This window comes from Trachemys scripta, chromosome 1 (genome assembly GCF_013100865.1).
Source record: "Trachemys scripta elegans isolate TJP31775 chromosome 1, CAS_Tse_1.0, whole genome shotgun sequence".
Lineage (NCBI taxonomy): Eukaryota > Metazoa > Chordata > Testudines > Emydidae > Trachemys > Trachemys scripta.
In genome coordinates, this window is record NC_048298.1 from 61877585 (window position 1) to 61899671 (window position 22087).

General features: G+C 39.0%; 1 protein-coding gene across 10 annotated transcripts in view; it reads right to left on the minus strand.

Annotated features, from left to right (window-relative positions):
* The window catches only part of GRIP1 (glutamate receptor interacting protein 1), a 544307-nt gene that overhangs the window by 227472 nt on the left and 294748 nt on the right, over positions 1 to 22087 (minus strand). Inside the window, exon 1 of one of the 10 annotated variants that reach the window (XM_034770817.1) lies at positions 12213 to 12569. The exons of the other annotated variants lie outside the window; for them this stretch is intronic. Coding sequence (XP_034626708.1) covers positions 12213 to 12267 — 55 coding nt within the window. The 5' untranslated portion in view covers positions 12268 to 12569. Of the gene's footprint in view, positions 1 to 12212; positions 12570 to 22087 lie in introns of those variants that run through there. 10 annotated transcript variants of the gene reach the window in all.

The window sequence follows — 22087 nt, forward strand, 5'->3', positions numbered from 1 at the left end:
TGGAGACCAAAGCTAAACATTCTGATTCCTACTGGCTATGAGTAAAATTGATTGAACTGGTTGGCTGAACTTATTTAGTTCTTGTTTTATTTAAGCAGATATTTCCATTGCTTCTGTAGAACTCTAGACACTTGACACAGTCTAAGTGAACAGTACTTTTCAATCACAAAATCACCACACTAGTTGAGTTAGTTGTCCCTACTCAGGAGAGATCATCTCTCCCAGTAGCTAGGGATGGAGTTGGATTTGCTTCTCACACAGATATTAACATACAGAATGGGTCCCCCATCCTCAGCTTGCAGGTTTAGTCCTCTGGCTAATAGCTGTCTGATAGGACTTCCAAGTCCCATGCATGAGTGAATGAAGTGATACACATAAAGGTGTATGTGAGTGAAAATGTCAATAGGTGTGGGGTTTAGAGGAAGAACGAGAGAGGAAAGGTTTGAAAAGAGAGGCATGTTATTGGGAAAGACAGATTTTAGTGGGCAATGGGAGAAGGTGAGAGAAGATATAAGAGACAACAAAATGTAAGGAAAGCAAGACAGACAAATATAATGCAGTGGAGAGGAAACAAACCTGAAGAAAACTCAGGAAATGATATTCTATGATGAGATACATCTGTTTTATTACTTTAAAGTACAAAGGGCATGGCTTTGGCTAGGCACAGTGCCAAGGGTATTTTGCACCCTGGCTAGTGAACTTAGTCTTTGTCCAGTTAAGTGTCAGGTAAATGTTTCAAACCCTGAAATCAGGCACCTGACCTGTGAACACATTGCAAAAAATTAACCCATGCTCTTGCACCAACAGAAATATCAAGAGCATTGTTAGGGACCTTATTTACTGTACACGGACTTTGCTTAAAAAGTACACAGTATGCCTAAAAAAGATTTCTATATATGTGGGAAAACAACCTGGAAATTAAGCTATGGAGTCTGATGAAAATCATGGCTTGGGGTACAGGAAAATATGCTTTATTTCCAGAGGCTTTGGTCACAGAGGCTCTTCAGTGCAACTGTAACAGCTGTGCCATAGAGATCAGTTATTGTGGTTACTCGTACAAAAATTAAAACCAAACATAACCTGAATCATAGGCACCGACTCCATTGGTGTTCCAGGGCTCAAGCCCCATCTAAAAAACAAATATATATATATACACACACACACAGGGGCTGCTTAGCACCCGCAGGGCCGCATTAATCTTTTGTGGGCATGCAGACCGTGGCCCTGCCCCCAACTCTGCCTCAAGGCCCCACCCCTGTTTGGCCTCTTCCTCCCGGGGCCCTGCCTGTGCTCCACCCCAAGGTCCTGTCCCTGCTCGGACTCTTCCCCCCAAGGCCCCTCCTATGCTCTGCCTCAAGGCCCCGCCCCTGCTTGGCCTCTTCCCCCCCACCTCCCCGAGGCCCTTCCCACCGCTTGCAGAGAGAGGAGGGAAAGGAAGGGAGCATCCACCGGCAAATCCAAAAGTCAGCATCTGTGACCTGAAGCCAATTCTACCATCCCCTCTGTAAGTGCCTCAACGTCTTGACTGCCTCACATGAATCTTGTTATGCTTTTTAAAAAGAAACAAGACAAGGAATTATAAAATAAAAGGAAACAGCTTCTCTCCAGGAATTCAAAGTTCTGTTAGCTTGCAAAATATTGGCAACAGTCCATTTAAATAACATATTCTAGAAGTTTTTGTCTATATGCTACTCCAGTGACCTGTCATACATACTATAAGAGGTCATCAGATAGCTGCTTCTCCACTGCAAATCTGTAGAACTGAAAGGCATGCTCTGTACTCCAGAACAGCTCATCACTCTGCCCTTCATTTTAGCCTTATCTCAAAGTATTTGGAATATGATGACAACAGAGAAACTTGGCTGAGCACAAATTTACAGTGAAACCTTCTTAATCTGCTGTTCGGGGGATGAGGCAGCTAACCATGAAACTAATTTAGCTTTGAACTTCAGTCGCCTACATATGCCAGCAAGTTTTTATCACTGCTGTGTGCTGTATACTTAATATGTACTATATTGTGCAATTATGGTTTACTGTGTGCACTTCACATAAGTGGCTTTCACAAACTCTTTGGCATGCACAGAATGACACAATACTGCAAAGTGCTACACATGTACATTTAAGGTTGAGGAAAAATTGGTTTTATATTGTATTATCTGAGAAATACTATGTTGTCAGGTAATTTAAGACTGAGCATATGCACAAAGGAGCAGAATTAACCTCAACTGTGGTGCTTCCCAATTTGCAAGTACTCAGCTGTGCAATCTTAGCATTCTTTTAGAGCCCAGTTTAACTTTCAGTGAAGTCAATGGGAGTCTTTCCATTGACTTCAGTGGGAGCTAGTTTGGATCCTTATAGTTTTTTTGGATCATGGCTTTATATGAGGACCTTAAACTATATTACTAGTTAATGGAATCCAGTCTGCAAATGCAACCTTTAAAAAAAAAAAAAAAAAAAAAAAAGAGGAGAAAATTTCACTCCATCCTACCAAGTTTAAAGATAAGTACATCTCTACCCTGCTATAACGCGACCCGATATAACAAGAATTCGGATTTAACGTGGTAAAGCAGTGCTCCAGGGGGGCGGGGCTGCGCACTCCAGTGGATCAAAGCAAGTTCGATATAACGCAGTTTCACCTATAACACGGTAAGATTTTTTGGCTCCCGAGGACAGCATTATATTGAGGTAGAGGTGTAATAAAATAAAAAGAAACAGCTTCTCCCCAAGAATTCAAAGTTCTGTAAGCTTGCAACAAATTGTCAACAATCCATTTAAAATCCATATTCTGGAAGTTTTGACTAGACACTACTCCAGTGACCCTGTCTTGCACACTTTAAAAGATCAAAATGTGGCAACTCCTCCCCTGCAAACCTTAGGAGCTTGGAAAGCGCTTTGTACCCATGTAATCCAAAATTGCTCAACAATTTGCACTCCAGTATTGTTTTAAAAATCACTGTCAAAGACCATGTCTGCAAAATTTCACCCCAAAAGGTAAAAGCTTCAGAGATTTATGTGTGAATAAAAGCAGGCGATTAAAATCGAAACTCCCATGCAGCGCTAACTCTAGGGATTGCTGCTCCTCTGTGCAACATTTTGTTATGTCAACAATCTCAAATATTATTAATGAAACTGGTAATCAAAATGAGCACAGCAAGAAACTTATTAGTGCAGAATCTGGCAGTGTTTCTTGAATATTTAAAAACAGATTTAATATGGACCAATACTAAAGCTTGGAATCAGCATGCTACAACACAATTTTATTTTGTATTGCATTTTTAATTAAAATGGTATCACTAAACACACTATAGAATTAAATATTAGTTAAAGTAAACTAATAAATAGTAGAGTCAGATATGGAAATGGGAGAAAATATATATTTCCACATTAGATTTTATAAGATACAGAGCACATACCTTTGAAGTGTACTTCATTTCAAGGGGCTTCACTCATTTAGTCTGGATCTCACACATATTTTGTGTCCCCTCACTTTTATTGTTGACAATTATTTACATTGGAAATAAATAATCACAAAACTGAGGTAAGAGTTATTTACACTAAGGGAATACATCCCATAGCATTTTAAGTTTTCCTCATGAATAATTGTGTTCCCCTCCTGGTGCCATATGTGGGGTCCCACATTTGTCCCTTGGCTTGTCGAGAGGTATGACGGAGACTCTGTGTGATAAAAAGGAAGGCTGGTCTAGATAGCAGCTTCTGCAGCTACAGTGGCTTTTGCACCAAATGAAGCAAAATGATTTGAAGGGAATACACTGGTCAATGCTAGATATGTGCTGGACAACAGCAGATGTGCAGAAGGACCAGGGAGGGGAGCAGAGTGACAAAGTCTTTGAAGAATAGTAGGAGAAAAATAAGGAAGGTAGTTAACGTTGAATTGGAGCCTGAACTGAATGGGGAACTACTGGAAACATTTGAGGAAAAAGTTATTGGTGACATGGGCAGAGTGCTCTGTAAGCGTCAAAAGGCAGGTAGAAGTAATATGGACATGATGGAGTCTGGAATTATAGCTCACACAGGCCATAGAGGAGGGAGCTGCATTAGTCAAGGGAAAAGGATGAAGGCCTGGCTGAGGATTAAGCATTAATATAGCTAAGGCAGATATAAGACAGGTGGGAGGAGAAGTGACACCAAGGCTTAGGACAGTAGCGGTGTAACACAGATGCTTTATACTGCAACATTTGATTTTTAACTCCTAAGAGTGGGAGAGAAACACTGAGAAAGAAACAAGGATTTCAGGTTGAATACACGGTGTCTCTGCACACATGCAAAGAGCAGGGCTAGAAGAGCCAGGAAACATCCAGAAGTGGGTCTGACAGTTACTAAACATGCTCAGTGACAGTTTCTGAAGGTATATGGGAGGTTTTCATGGAGGACAAGCAGTATTGCAGGTTCCACACATTCACGGTCTGAGAGTTGAGTGGGGGTGGGAAAGTTATAAATATAGGAGTTTAAACAGCCCACTGGACTCACTGGCTGATTGACATAGGACCAAGAGAGGTATCTGCTGGGTGTGCTGGATCCAACACCTGTATCACTTTGGATAAAGCTACAGATTTCCTGTTTCACCAAGAACTGAAGAGACCAGTCAGCTATTAACCCAAGGACTGGAATGCTGCTAGCCATAAGGATCCCCAGGCTTTTGTTTGTTGACAAGGCTCTGGAAAAGAACAGAGATGCTGCCATTCTTCTCAGGGTATGTCTCCACTACAGAGCCTACGTGGGCATAGCTATGCCGGTACCACCCTCCAGCATAGACGCAGTGTACACTAACAGGAGTTTTTCTATTGGTGTTAGGAACACAAATTCCCCAAACCACATTAGCAATGTCAGTGATTCTCAAGTGAGCTGCAGGGCAGCAGCAGCCCAGACCCCGACCCTGGACCCCTGCCACACAGGGCCAGCCGGCTGCCTGACCCCAGGTCCCCGAAGCTCACGGGGCTGGCCAGCTGCCCGACCCTGGACTCCCGGAACTCGCAGGGCCGGCCGGCTGCCCGACCCCAGACTCCCAGAGTTTGTGGGGCTGGGCGGCAGCCTTGGACCCCCAACCCCACGGGGCAGGCCGGCAACCCAGACCCCGCCATGCTGGGCAGTGGGGCAGCCTGGACCCCACTTCACGGGGAAGCCGGGAACCCGGACCCCACTACCCAGGCCAACCTTTAGCACACAGATGAGCTGGGCCACAGTTGTGCGCTAATTGGGCCGCATGCAGCCCACGGGCTGAGAACCGCTGAGCTACGTTGACAGAAGCCCTCTTCCGTCAACATAGCTGTGTCTATACTGGGGTTTTTGTCAGCATAGCTATGTCCATCAGGGATGTGGGGTTTTTTTTAAACACCCTTGGCCAACACAAGTATGCTCATATAACATTTCAGTGTAGATCAAGCCTCAAGCTCTGAAGAATCCAGGTGACACACACTACATATTATGGCTACATGCTAGAGTCTGTGAAATCCTCTGTGCAAGAAGATTAGAGGGGAATGTATTTATATGCACGTGGTGATGTATAGAAGTGTAAATGTTATGCTGAAACCTTGCATTTAAACGTGTAACTGGAACAAAGAATGCTAGTAGATTTACTGTTTTATAGGTTTTGTTTAAAAAGTTTTTTGTAAGTATTCCAAATACCATTTACAATGTTTGTGTGTGTATTAAAAGTTCGTTTGCTAAAAAAAATAGTATGGTACTCTATCTTTGAAGCTAACTGGGAACCGTTAATGGCTACATTCAGGCATTTACATACAATAGGCCTGAACCTGACTCTGTTTAAAGCTATTTGAAAAGTTCTGAAAAGAGAACTCTGGCCTCTGTTTCAGCAAAGAGTTAAGCTGAGGTACCAGCAAGGAGAGGAGTGTAACAGAAATCTCCAGAATATTGTCTCCACATCTCTCTAACCTGTTAGAGTGGCAAATGAGAATAATTATGTTTGGAGTTTCTCCTGTTGCTCAGCAGAAACAATTGAGTCTAAGATATTTAGCTGAAAGAAAAAGGGATGAAGTTACAAATTTACTTGAACAAGATAGAAGGGAAACATTAAAAGTGTCAAAAGATAAACACAGCTGAGCACCAGGTAGTGATAGCTAAAGTTAATGTTTAGGTGACTAATAGGCTTAAGTGGAACTAAAATGTATGCAACTTATATGTGAATACTATATACCAGGGGTCAGCAACCTAAGGCACGCGTGCCAAAAGCGGCACATGAGCTGATTTTCAGTGGCACTCTGCTGCTGGTCCGAGGTCCCGGCCGCCGGCCCCGCTCAGCTTGCTGCCGGTTGGGGATACTGGCTGCCAGCCCCCGATACTGGCCGCCGGCCCCACTCAACCCACTGCCAGCCTGGGATACTGGCTGTCGGCCCCCTGCCAGCCGGGGTCCCGGCCGCTGGCCCCGCTCAGCCTGCTGCTGGCCAAGGATACCGGCTGCCAGCCCAGTGCTCTGCTTCTGGCCTCGGCCTGGCGCTCTGAAGCCACCCCCAGCTGTGGCCCACTGGCCCCAGCCTGGGGCAGTGAGGGATGCAGACAGGGGCAAGAGGGGGCACACCTTAAAATTATTCCAGCGCCACTGGGATATTTTTAAGTCCTGATTTGCTGCTTATACCATGCCACGTGGAACAGCACACTGCGTTTGACATCGTGCATGCCATCTGTCACGATTTTTTTTTCCACTGTGACTTGTGGGGGTACATTTCACAAAATGTCAGCTCCTGAGAAAGCAAAGATAGATGTCCATTCATTTCAGCCTTCTTGGACAGACACATTTGGATTTATTCATAAGAAGGACCGTGCTGTTTATGCTTTCTGTTGTGAAAGTGTTGTTTGTCGCACATCAAGTGTTCGACGACGTTTTGAAACGAAGCATGAGAAAACCTTTTTTGACGAAGCAGACAAGACTGAATCGATCAAAAAGGCAGTAGCAGGATATGAGAAGCAAAGCAGTGTTTTTAAATGCTTCTGTGTAAGTAAAAATCAAGCTACAGCAGGAAGTTACAAGATTGCAGAGTGCACTGCAAAAAACGGAAAGCCGTTTACAGATGGGGAATATATAGAAGTTTTTCCCAGCAGTTCGGAGGTTTTGTTCAATGATTTGCCAAATAAAGATACAATCGTATCTAGAATAAAAGAACTGCCTGTCTCTGCCAGAATAGTTATGCCAGATGCATAAGCGAAATAGCAGAAAACATTAACAAAAAGCAGACGACTGAGTTAAAAGACACAGCAGTGTTCAGTGTTGCAGCTGATGAAAGTGTGGATATAAACGACGTTCCACGTTTGGCAGTTGTTGCAAGATATTGAGCTTCCAATGAAATCCAAGAGGAACTTTGTTGACTAAAACCCCTGCATGGCACAACAAAGGGGGAAGATATATTGGAAAGTTTTGCAAACCATTTTGAAGAGCGAGGAGTTGACATCAGAAAAATATTTTGTGTGACAACAGATGGTGCTCCTGCCATGGTCGGAAAACAGAACGGATTTGTAAAGTTACTTGAAGATCAGATTGGTCGCCTGACAGTTAAATTTCACTGTATCATCCATCAAGAAAACATGTGTGCTAAAATTTCTAATTCAGAGCTTAATAATGTGATGAATACAGTGGTGCAAATTGTGAATTTCCTCATTGCTCGATCTGCTTTGACTCACAGACAGTTTCAAGCACTGCTAGAAGAGATGGACAGTGCTTATAATGACATCCCACTTCACAGCAACATTCGGTGGCTAAGTCGTGGCAAGGTTTTGGCGCGCTTTGTAAACTCGTTTGATGCAATCAAGGCCTTTTTGTCGGAAAAAGCATAAAACTACCCCGAACTAGATGATGACAAATGGCTATGTCAGCTCATGTTTCTAACTGACATCACCGTTCACCTAAACGAACTCAACCTCTGTCTCCAGGGTGCAGGGCAAACAGTTCTGGATTGTTATGAAGCCTGGAAGGCATTTGTTGTAAACTAGCAGTTTTTTCTTGGGATATTCAAACTTCAACTTTCCACTACTTCCAATACTTCCAATACATAAAAGTGTCAGTGTTGATGAGATTGGAATGTACATGCAAGAACTGGAATCGGAATTTTCTGACAGATTTCAAGATTTCCAGCGATTTGGCCCAATGCTTTCTTTTCTAATGAAACCTGTAAAGTTCAATGAAAGCGACTTGGATTTGTCTGTATTTCAGTGGACGGGTGTTGAAGATTTCGAAATGCAACTCATTCAGTTAAAAAGGTCAGAATTGCGGGTATTAAAGTTTGGAGATCTGCGGAGTGCACTTGAAGCTACTGAGAGAGATCATGGGGCCTCTATTCTGACTTGCTGGACATTCCTGCCAGTGAAATGTAACTGTTTGAAGAAAATTGCGTTTGCAGTGGTTTCAGCATTTGGATCCACATACCTGTGTGAACAGATATTTTCACACATGAAATCTGTCCTCTGCCCCTCTCGGAGCCGGTTAACAACTGATCAGTCAGAAGCCTGTGTGCAGCTTAAAGTATCCAAATACGTGCCAGACGTTGGAAAACTCAGCAAGGAAAAGCAAAGGCAAAGATCACACAAGGGTAAGATCTGCATTTTAATTTAATTTTAAATGAAGTTTCTTAAACATTTTAAAAATCTTACTTACTTTACATACAACAATAGTTTAGTTATATAATATAGACTTATAGAGAGAGACCTTCTAAAAACGTTAAAATGTATTACTGGCACGCGAAACCTTAAATTACAGTGAATAAATGAAGACTTGGCACACCACTGCTGAAAGGTTGCCCTGCTATATACATTTTACATATCGGACTTACCTGAGATCATATATTGACACACAAACTATTATGAAAGTGGTACTCTTCATACTATAATTTACAATACACATGTCTAGCATTTACTAAAAATACATGATATAGTAATTAAGTATATGCCATACATATATCATTTCCACATGAGGGTTGAAGGCAGGGCCGACTTTAGGCTGATTCAGCCGATTCGGCTGAATTGGGCCCCGCGCCAAGAGGGCCCTGTGCTGCAGCTCTCCACCCCGCCCCCAGCTCACTTCCCCCTCCTCCCCTCCCCTGAACGCTCCGCCCCCTCCCCTGCTTCTGAAAAGAAGCAGGGGCGGGCCGGCAGCACAAGGTAAGCTGGGGTGGTGGGGGCGCGAGAAGGGCTCCGGGGAGGCGCCGCCCGTTCCCGCCGAGCACGCAGGCCCCAGCGGCTCTGGCCCGGCCCGGGTCCGGTCCAGCCCGGCCCGGCCCCCGCGGCGCGGGTCGGGTCCGGCCCGGTCCCCGCGGCACGGCATGGCTCCGGCACGGCTCCGGCCCCCGCGGCGCTGCTCCGGGTCGGACCCAAGCCCGGCAACCCCGGCCGGAGCGCAGCTCGATTCCTGGGGGCGGGGCTTGCAGCAACCCCCGCCCCCAGGAATCGGGCCCCGCTCTTGCTAAAGCCGGCCCTGGTTGAAGGTATTTAGAAGAAGAGTAGAAAGGGCTAAGAAATGACCTTTTGGCCTTCATGCGTATTGGTATACAGAGAAGATATTAGCTAGACTGAGTTAAACAGGAGCAAAGCCTTGACCGAAGGGATACAGCCTCCCTAACTATGGAATCGGCCCAAGCAAATAGAGGATCCAGTGGCCAAGGCTATGCTTGACCAAGAGTGAAAGAGAAGGCAGAAAGCAAAAGACTGTTGACTACATATAGGAGAGTCATTTACATATTATGACCAGATAGACTAAATAAAAGCCTATTATTGTTCTTTGACATCTTGATTATGTTGACCAATCCGTAACTGATGGCTGACAAGTAAAATCAGAGCCAGAGAATGCTGAAAGTTTTACTATTAGAACAAAGACCTAATCAAAAATGAGAACATGATGGTGAAATGCTAGCAACAAAAGACACCCAATGATAGAAACACAGGCCTATTTTTTTTTTGCTGTCAGACACCAAACATGTTGTTCATCCAAGCCAAGGAACCCTGCAAACACACTGAAGAGCTTTATTTGTCTATCATTCATTCTCTACCTCTTGCAGAGAATACTCCATCCATCAAATTACATGTGAACAATTGTTCTAAACTGGTTTGAACAATTTAACAAGTTGTCTAGATCATTAAATAATATTTGTCATAATGGTTCAGTTACAAAAAGTACGATGTCTATCTGAATAATAATGGTTTTGGCCTTGGATTTAGCACAACAGAAATTGAAACAAACAAACAAAATTAGAATATATTTCCTGCCTGAGAAAAATATTGTCTTCCTCAAACTACATCTTTGAAAAATGTTTTCTTCTTTTAAAACATGTGGTCAGGATATTGTTGTGGTCACATACTGTTTTTCATCAAAGTTAAGCTTATTGTCTGGAGAATGTTTTTTTTCTTTTTAATGAGCTGAGTTATATTGAAAAAACAAACAAACACAACCTGTTGGAAAATTAATTGGCCAGCATCAGTCAAAACCAAAAAAAAAAAAAAAAAAGTTATGAGGTTATTTAATAGACAATCGGAGGTCTTAAATACTGAAATGGAAATAAAAGATATAAAGATTAAGAGAGTAAGATTCAAATCTGTTGCACTGGAAGCCAATAGAAGAGGATCGCTCTCTCTTTTTGCATATGGATTGTTAATAGCAGTGATGGCAGACAAGTGTAGTGCACAGTTCTCTCAAAGCAGACAACCAATGGTTTCATACCAGCTCTTACTGGGGCGAGGGGTGAAGGGAGTTAAAATTATTTCAAAGAATAAAATCAGCTTATGTTCTTCTAAATGATGGGAAGTGTAAAAGAATTAAGATGGATATGATGTATGAGAATATTAATTCCAGAGGAAACTGCATTTAAGTGGTGCAACAACTCTCAACACTAATAGACTAAATTATTGTGCCAAAACCTGCCTTATTAGAAAAGAGATTATTTCCTTCACGCAAAACAACAAAAGACATCAGACTGAAATTCAGTTTTTAAATGAAGAATAAAGCTACTAAACTAAACAAAACATTACCAGGCACAGATTTGAAGGAGAGAGCCCTTCAATAGAAGAATAGATTATTTTCAGATATGTGCTATGAAAAAAGTATATTCTAATGTCTTTACATTACATTTTAGACAGTAGGAAAATGCATTAGATAAGTTTGATTACAAAATTCTCCTCTTCCCCCTTATTGTTCTAAACCTATCATACACATTTGCTTTCATTCTTCTACAAAATAAAATATTAATTGATTCTGAGCTGTACTGCTGACTGACTAAAGAATTCTGATGTTTCAAGCTAAGCTGATACAAATAGTTTCATTAACATTTAGGACTTTACAGCTCTTCAAATATAGTAATAACCATTAATTGTTTCACACAACTAAGTCTGAAAACAAAAGCTTCTCATTTTCTTGCAGCTACATATTGTTACTATAATGTTAGAAGTTACTACAAAAAACTTTTCTTTAGCATTGATATTTTACACAGAGATGGTACAAAGATTTGACAGTAATAGTAATTGGCATTTTTAATATATAAAATGCTATTTTTTAAAAACTAAATTGTACTCATTTTGGAAAAGAAGGAACATTTTTTATCCAAGAAGGTTTAAAAATAGCTGCTCTAAAAAAACAAATAGGACACAAAATAAGGTTCAAATAGCATTTCAAAGTATTGACAGATCAAACTGAAGGCAACAGGGATTCATGACATCATAAAAGGAATGCTTCTATAATGGGCAAATTAACTTCACAAGGGTAACAACATATCAAAGCCATCAATTTATCAACCCCCCATATTTAGTCATGTACAACCCATTTTTTGGCTCAGGTATTATAAACATGCAGAGAAACCCCCTATGAGAGATTATAAATACTAATAAACCAAAAATTCAAAAATTCCATCTTTGATACAGGTTCTGGATCTAGCTGCTTTCAGTAATATACTATTGTAACACATGCAAGACTTCTACTGATCAGTTACCAGGAATACAAGACAATGATACCCCATAATAACTTTAGCACTTGACTTAAAAACAAATTCCCTTTTAAGGAATGAAATCATCTTATGCTTCTAATATGAACACACCACAGGACATGGGACTCTTTCAGTTAAAATCCTTACCTGTATATTCACAGAGTTCTTTGTTGTCTGACAATAAATTGTAAGGGCAGTCATATTCGAAAGTAAAACCATTAGGCTATATTCATGGAATGCTGCAACAGAGCCATTGAATGAATAACAAGGAAAGCACAATACCTTTAGCAAGTCTCCTCAGAATTTGACAGCGGCATTTAAAAGAGACAGCTATCATTCTTGCTTACTGCCTTCAGTGGTAAAGTATACTCTTGGCTCTGCTCTGCTGGATGCAGCAGAAGCATATGAATTCCTTGCTCACATACCAGAAGAAAGGTAGTCCCAGTGGGGAGTGACAAAGCTTAATTCCTCTTGGCTGATGCAGAGATCAGCTTCATGTCATCCAGCAAAGCTGTGTCATTCACTACTACTACCACCACCACTTGCAGTACGAGATCAATGGCTTAAAAAGCAATGTTTCTTTAGCAGCTACAAAGCATCAAATAGTATAAAATGCTAACAATGATACTACACGGAGCCATTCTACATTCTCTCACATTCCCCTGCTGTGCACGGAGCGCTGGTTTCTGTTCTAGGCAAAGGGCCATGCATTCCAGCAAATTTAGGGATTTTTTTCCCCCTCCCTTACACATCTTTCATTTCCTTTGTGATTTGAACTGAACAAGAAGACAAAAGAGTAGAAATGCTAGTTTTGAGGGCAGATATTTTAAAATGAAAAATATGTTTTAAAAGATTTAGATTTTACGTTATATGAAGGTAGGGAAAAAAACAAACTATTTACCTGCCTGATTTTATCATCTAAAAAGCATTTTGATAATTTTAAAATAATTATATTAAGGTAGTGGAAGCAGGGTATCAGAGAGAAAGAGGACAGAGGGATATAGTTTTGTGGGCAGGACCATGAAGCATTTGATCACACAAAATAAATAAAATGATGCTGCATAAAAAATATGCAATAAATCGGGTTCGTTCACCAATTCCCAACTGAAATGAGGGGAAAAGAAAAAAAAAAGGAAAGAAATTGAGATCCACTTTTAGTGCATCTAAGAATCAACTTGTCCCATTTCATAACAAATCCATCCAAACCTTACCAAATTTTACATATGGCACAATATTGCTCCATTACTTCAGATGTTTTACAGTCTCTTATCTCCATTCACAAAGAAATTGAACATTTCATTCACAGAATAATGAAGTAGAACATGATGCTTAAATGACAGTTCCACTGTACCCTTACAAACAAACCAAAAATTTTCTAATGGACAAAACCCAACATAGGATTTATGAACTTAAAAGCAAAAATTTAAACAAAGCTGTATAAAACTTTAAAGGCAGATTTGTGTCCAAAAGATAAATGGTTCACTTCACAATGTCAACATTGTTCATTTAAAACATTAGATAATTATTAATCTATCACCCTTTCTCCATTTTGGAAATACATTTAACATGGCTTCATATACTCCATGTCCCATTCATTTTCTTCTATTTCAAAATTAGTGAGGGTATATTCTGACATTTTTAACCAAAGTTGCAGTTAATTTGATCAGTTGGTGCTAACGTGCACATGTGCTACATTGGGGGATTAAAAGATGGAAGAAGGATTAGATTTCTGGGGAATTGGGGGGAAGTGGCAGGGAGGAATGGGACAATGTTTGTCATAAGCCATACATTTTGTAAATGTTAATTAAATTCTGGAAGCTGCCATGGAAAAGGCCATCCAAAGAAACTCTAAAGGGGAAATAGATTGTTCTTTAAGTCAGTGGTTTTCAACCTGTGGTCTGTGGATCCCTGGGGTCCATGGACTATGTCTAAGGGGTCCACGAAAGACTGAAAACTGAAGAGAATTCAACTATACAACAGACAATATATTTCCAAAGGGGTCCACACCTCCATTTGAAATTTTCTAGAGGTCCACAGATGAAAAAAGGTTGGGAACCACTGCTCTAAGTACTTCATCAGACAGGTCAGTTTCTTTCTCCATTTTAAATCAGAATTTCCATTCCACTGTTTTTCTTATTTTTCCCTTATTAGTGGCATCCTATCCCTCCTGGTTGTAGCAGCACCCACACTTTGAAGAGACTGGTCAGACGTAGTGTATCAACACAGCTACAGTGTCCTAGACAGACCCACTGACCATAGATTGTTTTGTTTTCATTGGAAGCTGATGAGAACTATTCTAGGCAGTGGTCGGTCTGATGTTCCTTGGTTGGGGATTTGGGTTGTCTGTCTCTGTAATTGCTGAGTTGTGACCAGTTATGGGCCATGTGTGTGTGGTGGGTTGGGGAAACATAGAGCCTTCTCTGCATGGGTTTCAGCCAGTGTTATTCATGGAGGTCCTGAAAGTACTTGTGAAATGTTGAGCTATTACCTGCTCTTTGTACCCTTGCCCTTCCAGAACGATGAAATCAAGCAGGGAGGCATTGGATCCATCATTGATGGAACTGCCATTATCTTTTTCAAAAGGGCAACTTGCCAATATTCCTTAAGGAAAGCATGTGATTTGGTCCATGCTCAAGTCTCAATACCGATATGTCATCAATTATTACCCTGTCTCTAATCTTCCATTTTTTAGGAAAGGTTATTGAGAAAATAGCAGCAAAGCAACCCTGGAAATACCGAGTCTTCAGATTTCCTTGTTCCTTGTCAATCCAATTTTAGCCATGTTTATGGTGAGGAGATTGCACTGGTCTTGTGGGTCAATGATGCCCTTCTGGCAGTGGATCAAGATCAAGTGTCCATATTGTTTTTTGTAGATGTGTCAGAGACTCTTGATGCCTTGAAGCTTGGCAAGGATACGTAGAGTTGTTTAACTGTCTCCAATCACTACTCTGAGAGAAACCAGAGGAGGCTTTTGGATGATTTTTCAACTGTCCCAAGAGCTCTATTCTTTCCTGCTTATTGTCCCTGGTTCCACCATTTTCTGTATTTTATTAGGAATCAAAAATCTCTCTTACAGGACAGTAATTGCCAGGATAACTCTTCTTTTCTTTTAGACTCTGATTCAGGAAAGTACATAAGCATATCTCATTTGTGTTTATGCCCTTTCCCTAATAGGGATGTTTTCCCAAACTGGGGCCTTAATGATAGTTACCAAATGTTTGTTGTTGCAGAAATGCTCTGGTAGAAGCCCAGTTCTTTGGGATTTTCCTGGGATATGTGACATTTAACCTTGAAACCGATCTAACTGGTCTTTTGAAAAAAATAAAGGGTAATGGACAATGAAAAAGCAATGAAAACCTTGTCACCATAGTGAATGGTAAAACAGATAGAAGAATACTTGGAAAAACTATGCACATGTGCACAGAGTGTGTATATATAAAATTGTGTGCATGCAATTTTTTTTCCTTACCCTTGTGTCTGCAAGATTTTCATTATTTCCTAATTGGACATAACTATTTTTTCATTACAAACAAAACAACAAATGCATTAGTAAATCACACATCTTAGAATCTTTGCTGATTTGGCCTCCCTCCTTACTAATTAATGGACCTACTATTTCTCCAGAGTTTTCTCCTGATATATTTGTAAAAACTTTTTTTCATCTTAATCCCTTTGGGTAGTGTGAACTCATAGTGCCTTTTGCTGACCTCATCATTTTCCTTAAAAGTCATAATTTACTCTTATAAACATAGTATTATATACACCACACACAGATTTGTACATCTAAGATTATATTTGTAAATATTAAATTGCATGTCATTAAATGGAAGCAGCTCATTTTTATGTGACAAAATAGACAGGATTAATATATATATTTCCTCTCAAAGGTCACCTTCTACCTAATCTTTACCAACCCATCTCTAGGGAGAATGCTTCATAACACAACATCAGTTAAATTCCTCTGAAGTGACCCAAGACGGAAAATTAAAATGAAGAAAAATATGCTTGTTCTATATGGAATACGAGATTGCAATTTTTATAAAAAATAAAATTCCAATATGAAATCAGGAATTTAACTTGTTGATATTTAGAAGTGGTCAGGAATTTTCTGTCAAAAAACTTTTGGATGGAAAATTACCTTTCTGAAAATTGAAATTTTATGTGGAAAAACATTGATTTTGCCAAAAAATTTCAGTTTTCTGTTGGAAAAATCTTAATGAAATATTTAGTTTCTGGTCAGTTCAACATTAATCTGTATTCACCTGAGCTGCCATGGTGTCTCATGGAAGTGGTAGCTTGGCTGCCCTATGCCTCTATTTTCCTCTATAGGGCAGGCTCCCTGCCCAGACACCATCTCCCATGCTGCATCCTCTTTGGTTGAACTGATGCAGGGCATCATTGGAGTCATGTGGTCAAAGGGTCATCATGAGAGATGTAGTCTAGCCATAGAGCCCAGCATGTAGAGGAGAATGGGGGCATGAAGCACTCAAACTACAACTCCCACCAGGATTAACTGATTTAAATCAAAGAGATTTAAATAGCTGATTTTAATCAAGATTTAGATCAGCAAGCAGCAAACTTTGATTTAAATCATCCACTTTAATTTTGTTTTGTATTTGCATTTTTTAGTTATTTCCCTGAAGAAAAGTTGATTCTCATTGGTTGAAAACCATTAAAACGTTACTTTGCAACTAATATAGCCATTATGCTAAATTTGATTATTCTTTTTGCTAACCAGGAGGCTAGAAAATGTCTATACACATGTATTTAACCAATTATATAACTTCATTTACATTTATTCATACTCAAAATTTTATATTTTTATTGTTAGAGGTTGATACAAATTAAAAATAAAAATTAATCACCTAGTAAATAAGAAAAACATTATTCACCACTTTCTATTTTGATAGAAATTCAAATTCAATTAAAATGCACAAAACAACATTTATCCTTATTATTAAATGAAACTATCTTAAATATGCTGGATATGTAAGTAAACAAACATGTTTTGCATTTAAAATTAACCAATTTATTATTCAAAGGAGGTATTACCTGCTGTTAGTGAACTGAACTCATTACTTCTGGTGACCCACATATTCAAGATTTTAGAACTAGTAGATCTCATCCTCTCATACCTAGTTTTTATTCACAGATTGGAAGAGGAAAATAAATGTTCCTGCTTTTTCAACTCGCAGTCAGTTTCTTAATTTTGACTGAACTAGTTGCTGAACTGATGTAGTTGAGTAAACTGAAATGAAGAAAATATTCTCTCTGTACCTGCAGAAGAGGCTACTGCTGTAAATAGGCTGTTTTAGCACTTCAACAAACTCTGGTTCCAAATACTTAGTCAGTGACTTCACCAGTTCAGTCGTCTGACTTTCTTTAAAACTTGGCAGCAAATATATACTACTTAATATTATTTTCTTGATTTAATGTAAATTATTTTAATAGATTATAAGAAGATTGGTCATTAATATAGGTTGCCAATTTCAAATTTAATTTTAAACAGGTTTACTTTTAAAAAATAAACCTGTATTTAATTTAAATAAAAAATCCAATTTAAATGAAAACTATGATTTAAAAAAAATATTAGACATTTTCCCCCGACCCCAACAAAGCAACATGGCACCTCAGGAGGGGGCAGATTAATATCAAACCAAGATGAAATGAGATGTTTTGATTTGGTTCAACACACCAAAATGAAATATTTTGATTCAGGAATGTCGGGTTTTTTCCCTGTTGGAAATAGTGAAACAAACATTTCAACATCACCAAACCAGCAACTTGTGAACTTTTCATTCTGCACAACAACAACAAAATCTGATATTTTGACTTTTATCTTGATTTGGGATCTGATTTTTATCCTGCCTTACTAATGGTGGTTTCCAACAGTCGCGATTTCCACTCTAGACCCTCAATCTTGCATTGTAATGTGCACGGATGGATTTCAGTGGTGTTCTGTGTAGTTGCAGTGGTTTGCCCATTTCAGGAATGGAGCATAAATACACAGCTCACTAGCCCATTATTACAAACATGTAATGAGGAGGGGGGAATAGCATTTTATTAAAGTCATGGTGCACTTCCAGAATGGAAGAGTACTTCATATAAAACAATTTTTTTTTTCACTTTCTTGATCTTAACTCCATCTTAAATTCAGACACCCAGAGTTCTCAGGTGATTAACACTTGGTTTCAGTCTCATGCGTCTTGATTCATTTAGATGTATTGGTACTTTGTACAACTGCCTATTTTGTGTGCCACTGCTTATGTAATTAACTAAAAAGAGACTGTAGGTGCCTGCAAAATAATAGCATTTATTTCTACCCACTTTTAAAATATAACAATAAATACAGAGGAGGTTGCAATCATCCCTGCTGAAATAGTTTGGTAACTAAGGGAGTGCTGCCCAGTGAACGAATGAATGATAATAGCTGGAGATTATCAAGAGAAGTGTAAAAGTGAATTTTTAAATCTATACTTATTATTTTTATTATTATTTTAGCACCCAAAAGCCCAAGCAAGAGTAGGCGCCTATTGCGCTAGACACTGTATGAAGATATATTAGAAGACAGTCCTTGCCCTGAAGCTCCTAACTGGAAACAAAATGCAACAAGCAGACGCTACAAAGAACAGGAGATATGTAGAACTGGTCAAAACCTGGAATTTCCATTCCACAGGAAATTCTAGCATTTTAAAATTTTCTTTCATCCCAAACTGGATCAAAAAGTTGGCATTTAAAAAATTCCCAGCATTGTGAAAATTTTTGTTTTGAAATACTGAAAATGACTTATCAAAACGTTTTGCTTCACTAATGTTTTAAGCGCTTCATGTCAATAAGGAGGAAGCCTTTGTTTTGACTTAATTGTTTCAACTATTATATTATATATTGACTAATATAGTATTGCATAAAAGTCAAAAGTGCTTTGATCTTAACATGAAATGCATCAACCTTATCAAAACAAAATGTTTCAATAATTTTTAATCAAAAATGTCAATGAAATCAACACATTCCTGTAAAGCAGTTTGATTTAGTTAAATCAGCATTTTATAACCATAAACTGTTCTGCTAGAAAATTTTTGTTTAGCTGTAGAGATGAGAGAGGAGGAAGGTATCAGTAATAAAATCCCATAGTGGCATAGGTCAGCTATGTCCACAACTTCTTGGTTCCCAATTATTTGAAAGGTGATTTTTTATTTATGTATTTATTAAATAAATATCAGCTATGCCTGACTGATGTTTCAATCTTTCCAGAATCAGTTGGCTTATTTCTTTTAGGACTTACAGCAAAGGAAAGTCCTGAGGAAGGATTAGAGGAGGTAGAAGGCATGGACTTCACATATTCATTTCAGTAAGACATTCCATGCATAAAGGGCAGCATGAAAGAAATCAGAGACATCTGTGATGAACTTGACAAACAGGCTGATCAGAGTCAGACTAGCATCATTGGGGGAGTAGAGGAGGTGGGACAGGAAGAAACACAATAGGAGACAAGAGTGGATAAACAGAGATGGACAGAGTCAAGAACGACCTTGGTGATGAGAGCAAGAACTTTAATTTGATGCAGCAGAAAATGGCAAGTCAGTGAAAGGATTATCTATTGGAATAATGGTGGTTGATAATTTTACCTTTTTTTCCAACCTGAGCAATAATGCTTTGCTTTGTGCAGAGATACTGCCCTGGCGGTTTAAAAAGAATTAAAAAAAAATAAAAAATAAAAAAGTACTCTTCCCCCATTCCTACTCTGGCAGAGGGCTTATGATTTTGGAGCTCCCTTCATCCAGAGACCAGGATGAGCTTGTTTTACATCTTCAAAGGAAAATCCCAAACAGACCTCTTTGCAAAGCTCTACCTCTGTTAAATGAAGCTATACATCCACACACACCAGCCATCCCCTAAATAACCAGTTCTATGTGGAAATACTTCTGCTTCACAGAAAAACTAGACTGTTCATAGACAATAATGAATCTTTTTAATACTTAAATTTGATGTCCAAATACCATAGTAGTGGCACTTAACATGGCCCTAAAAGCAAACCATTTTTTTTTAAAGTAGGTAGAGAGCTCTAGATAGAAAATGATTAGATTTGGCTACTGACAACCTAGATACCCCCGGTTCAACAGCTATGCGTCAATCTATGGTAAGATTAGTCAGTATTGCCTCATCCTTGGGTGCCTTGTAAAAGGACATATTGAAGAACAAATGTTTCAGTATTGAAAAACTGAACACATTTTGCTGATTCTCCAATTCATAAACCATGGAACTACTGTTCATGGTTTCATGAATTAAAAACAAACAATCTGGTTTTCTGAATGCATTTTATAAACCTGCATATAATATTAAATTATAGAGAATGTACACTTTTTCTACCTAAAATTAATTTTCTAGTGAACATCACCAACAGTGAATGCTCTACCATATATTGTGTCCTTTATAGCAAACTGTACAACAGATGCACAAAAATGCGAGAATAACTGGTGACAAAATTGAAACTGTCCTTTTCAATAAAAATGTGTATTGCAGAAAGGCTGAGAATTGTTTGTTTACATGGAGGAACTGTCCTTTGCAGACCTTTGAGGTATTTAATACAAAACAGATCTTTCACTCTTAACCTAATTTCATTTACTGTAAACTACATGGTTTAGCTGTTCTGGCCTATGCTTTCACAAACGCATAGCTTTGCTTTAAAACAATAATTAGGGGCTTGAGAGGAATTGTAATATACTAATAAAATGATACCGTATGTGCTACAATAATAAAGAACCTTATCTTAGCAGCTCTATTAAATTCTGTCTTTCAAAGGTATCACTAAATATAAGCTGAACTATGTGAGATTTTAATTTGGGCAGAAACTTACATAGGAAAAGTCTTATGTGAACCATTTTGGATACAGCACCACTTTAGACATGAATCCACAACATTGCACCATGTTTCTTGGCTTTGATTCATAAAATTGAAAGAAAAAGAAAGAGGGTGCTTTCTTTCAGGAACACTGCTGAGAAATCTTCTTAGTATCTTCTGTCATAATGATTCATAAACAACCTGTAGTCTTCCAAATATAATTAAATAAATCCCCACCAAGATAGTTTTTCACCAATACTGGAAGCAGTAGCATTAAGAAAATGATACAACTGAAACCAAAAAGAATTCTGCACCAATGTTTGTAGATTTCAATGAGAGAAACCATAAATAACCATCCCCCTCCAGCACACACACTCAGCCTAGTAGTGGTGTCTGCCAGCAGCATGCATATAATTACAGTCTCTGGGATTTAATGTAATCTCAAAACTAAGGGATGTCTCTGTTTTACAAGCAGTTTCCACATGCTGTAGTACATGGTTAAAGACTTCCGTAATTCCAATCTCTATAGGGCTTTATACTTTTTCAATTAGTCACAAAGATGACCTTCCTGCTGTTGCAACATCCTTTATTTTATGGAAAACAGAGCTAGCTTTTGAAAAGCTAGGCTACTAAGAACATTTCTTTGCTCCCAAAGGTGTTTGATTTGAAAAGTCCTTTAGGGGCTGGTTAGAGGATTTTACCTATTCTAATCGAATTGCTATAATACAATCTACATATTTATCCTTTACACAGTGGAGTACAGATGCTAAACACAACACAGTGTAAACAAATAAAATGCTGTTAAGAAATTCCTACACTCACTATTACCATTCAAATGGGGTAAAGCCTCTTACACTTAAGAGAAAACAGCTGCTTTTACTCTGCCATTTAAAATCAAAAGATTATCCTAATACCACTAGAACAAAAAGTAGAATAATTATGCCTTTCTCTAGTTGTATTACTTGCTTCTGTATTTTATTTTGATACATTATTTTAATAATTTAACAGTTATGTAAGTGTGAACACTAGGCAAATACAATTTAGATGGGGCTACTATAAGGTGGGTGCATAACTGGCTGGATAACCGTACTCAGAGAGTTGTTATTAATGGTTCCCAATCCTGCTGGAAAGGCGTAACGAGTGGGGTACCGCAGGGGTCTGTTTTGGGACCGGCTCTGTTCAATATCTTCATCAACGACTTAGATATTGGCATAGAAAGTACGCTTATTAAGTTTGCGGATGATACCAAACTGGGAGGGATTGCAACTACTTTGGAGGACAGGGTCATAATTCAAAATGATCTGGACAAATTGGAGAAA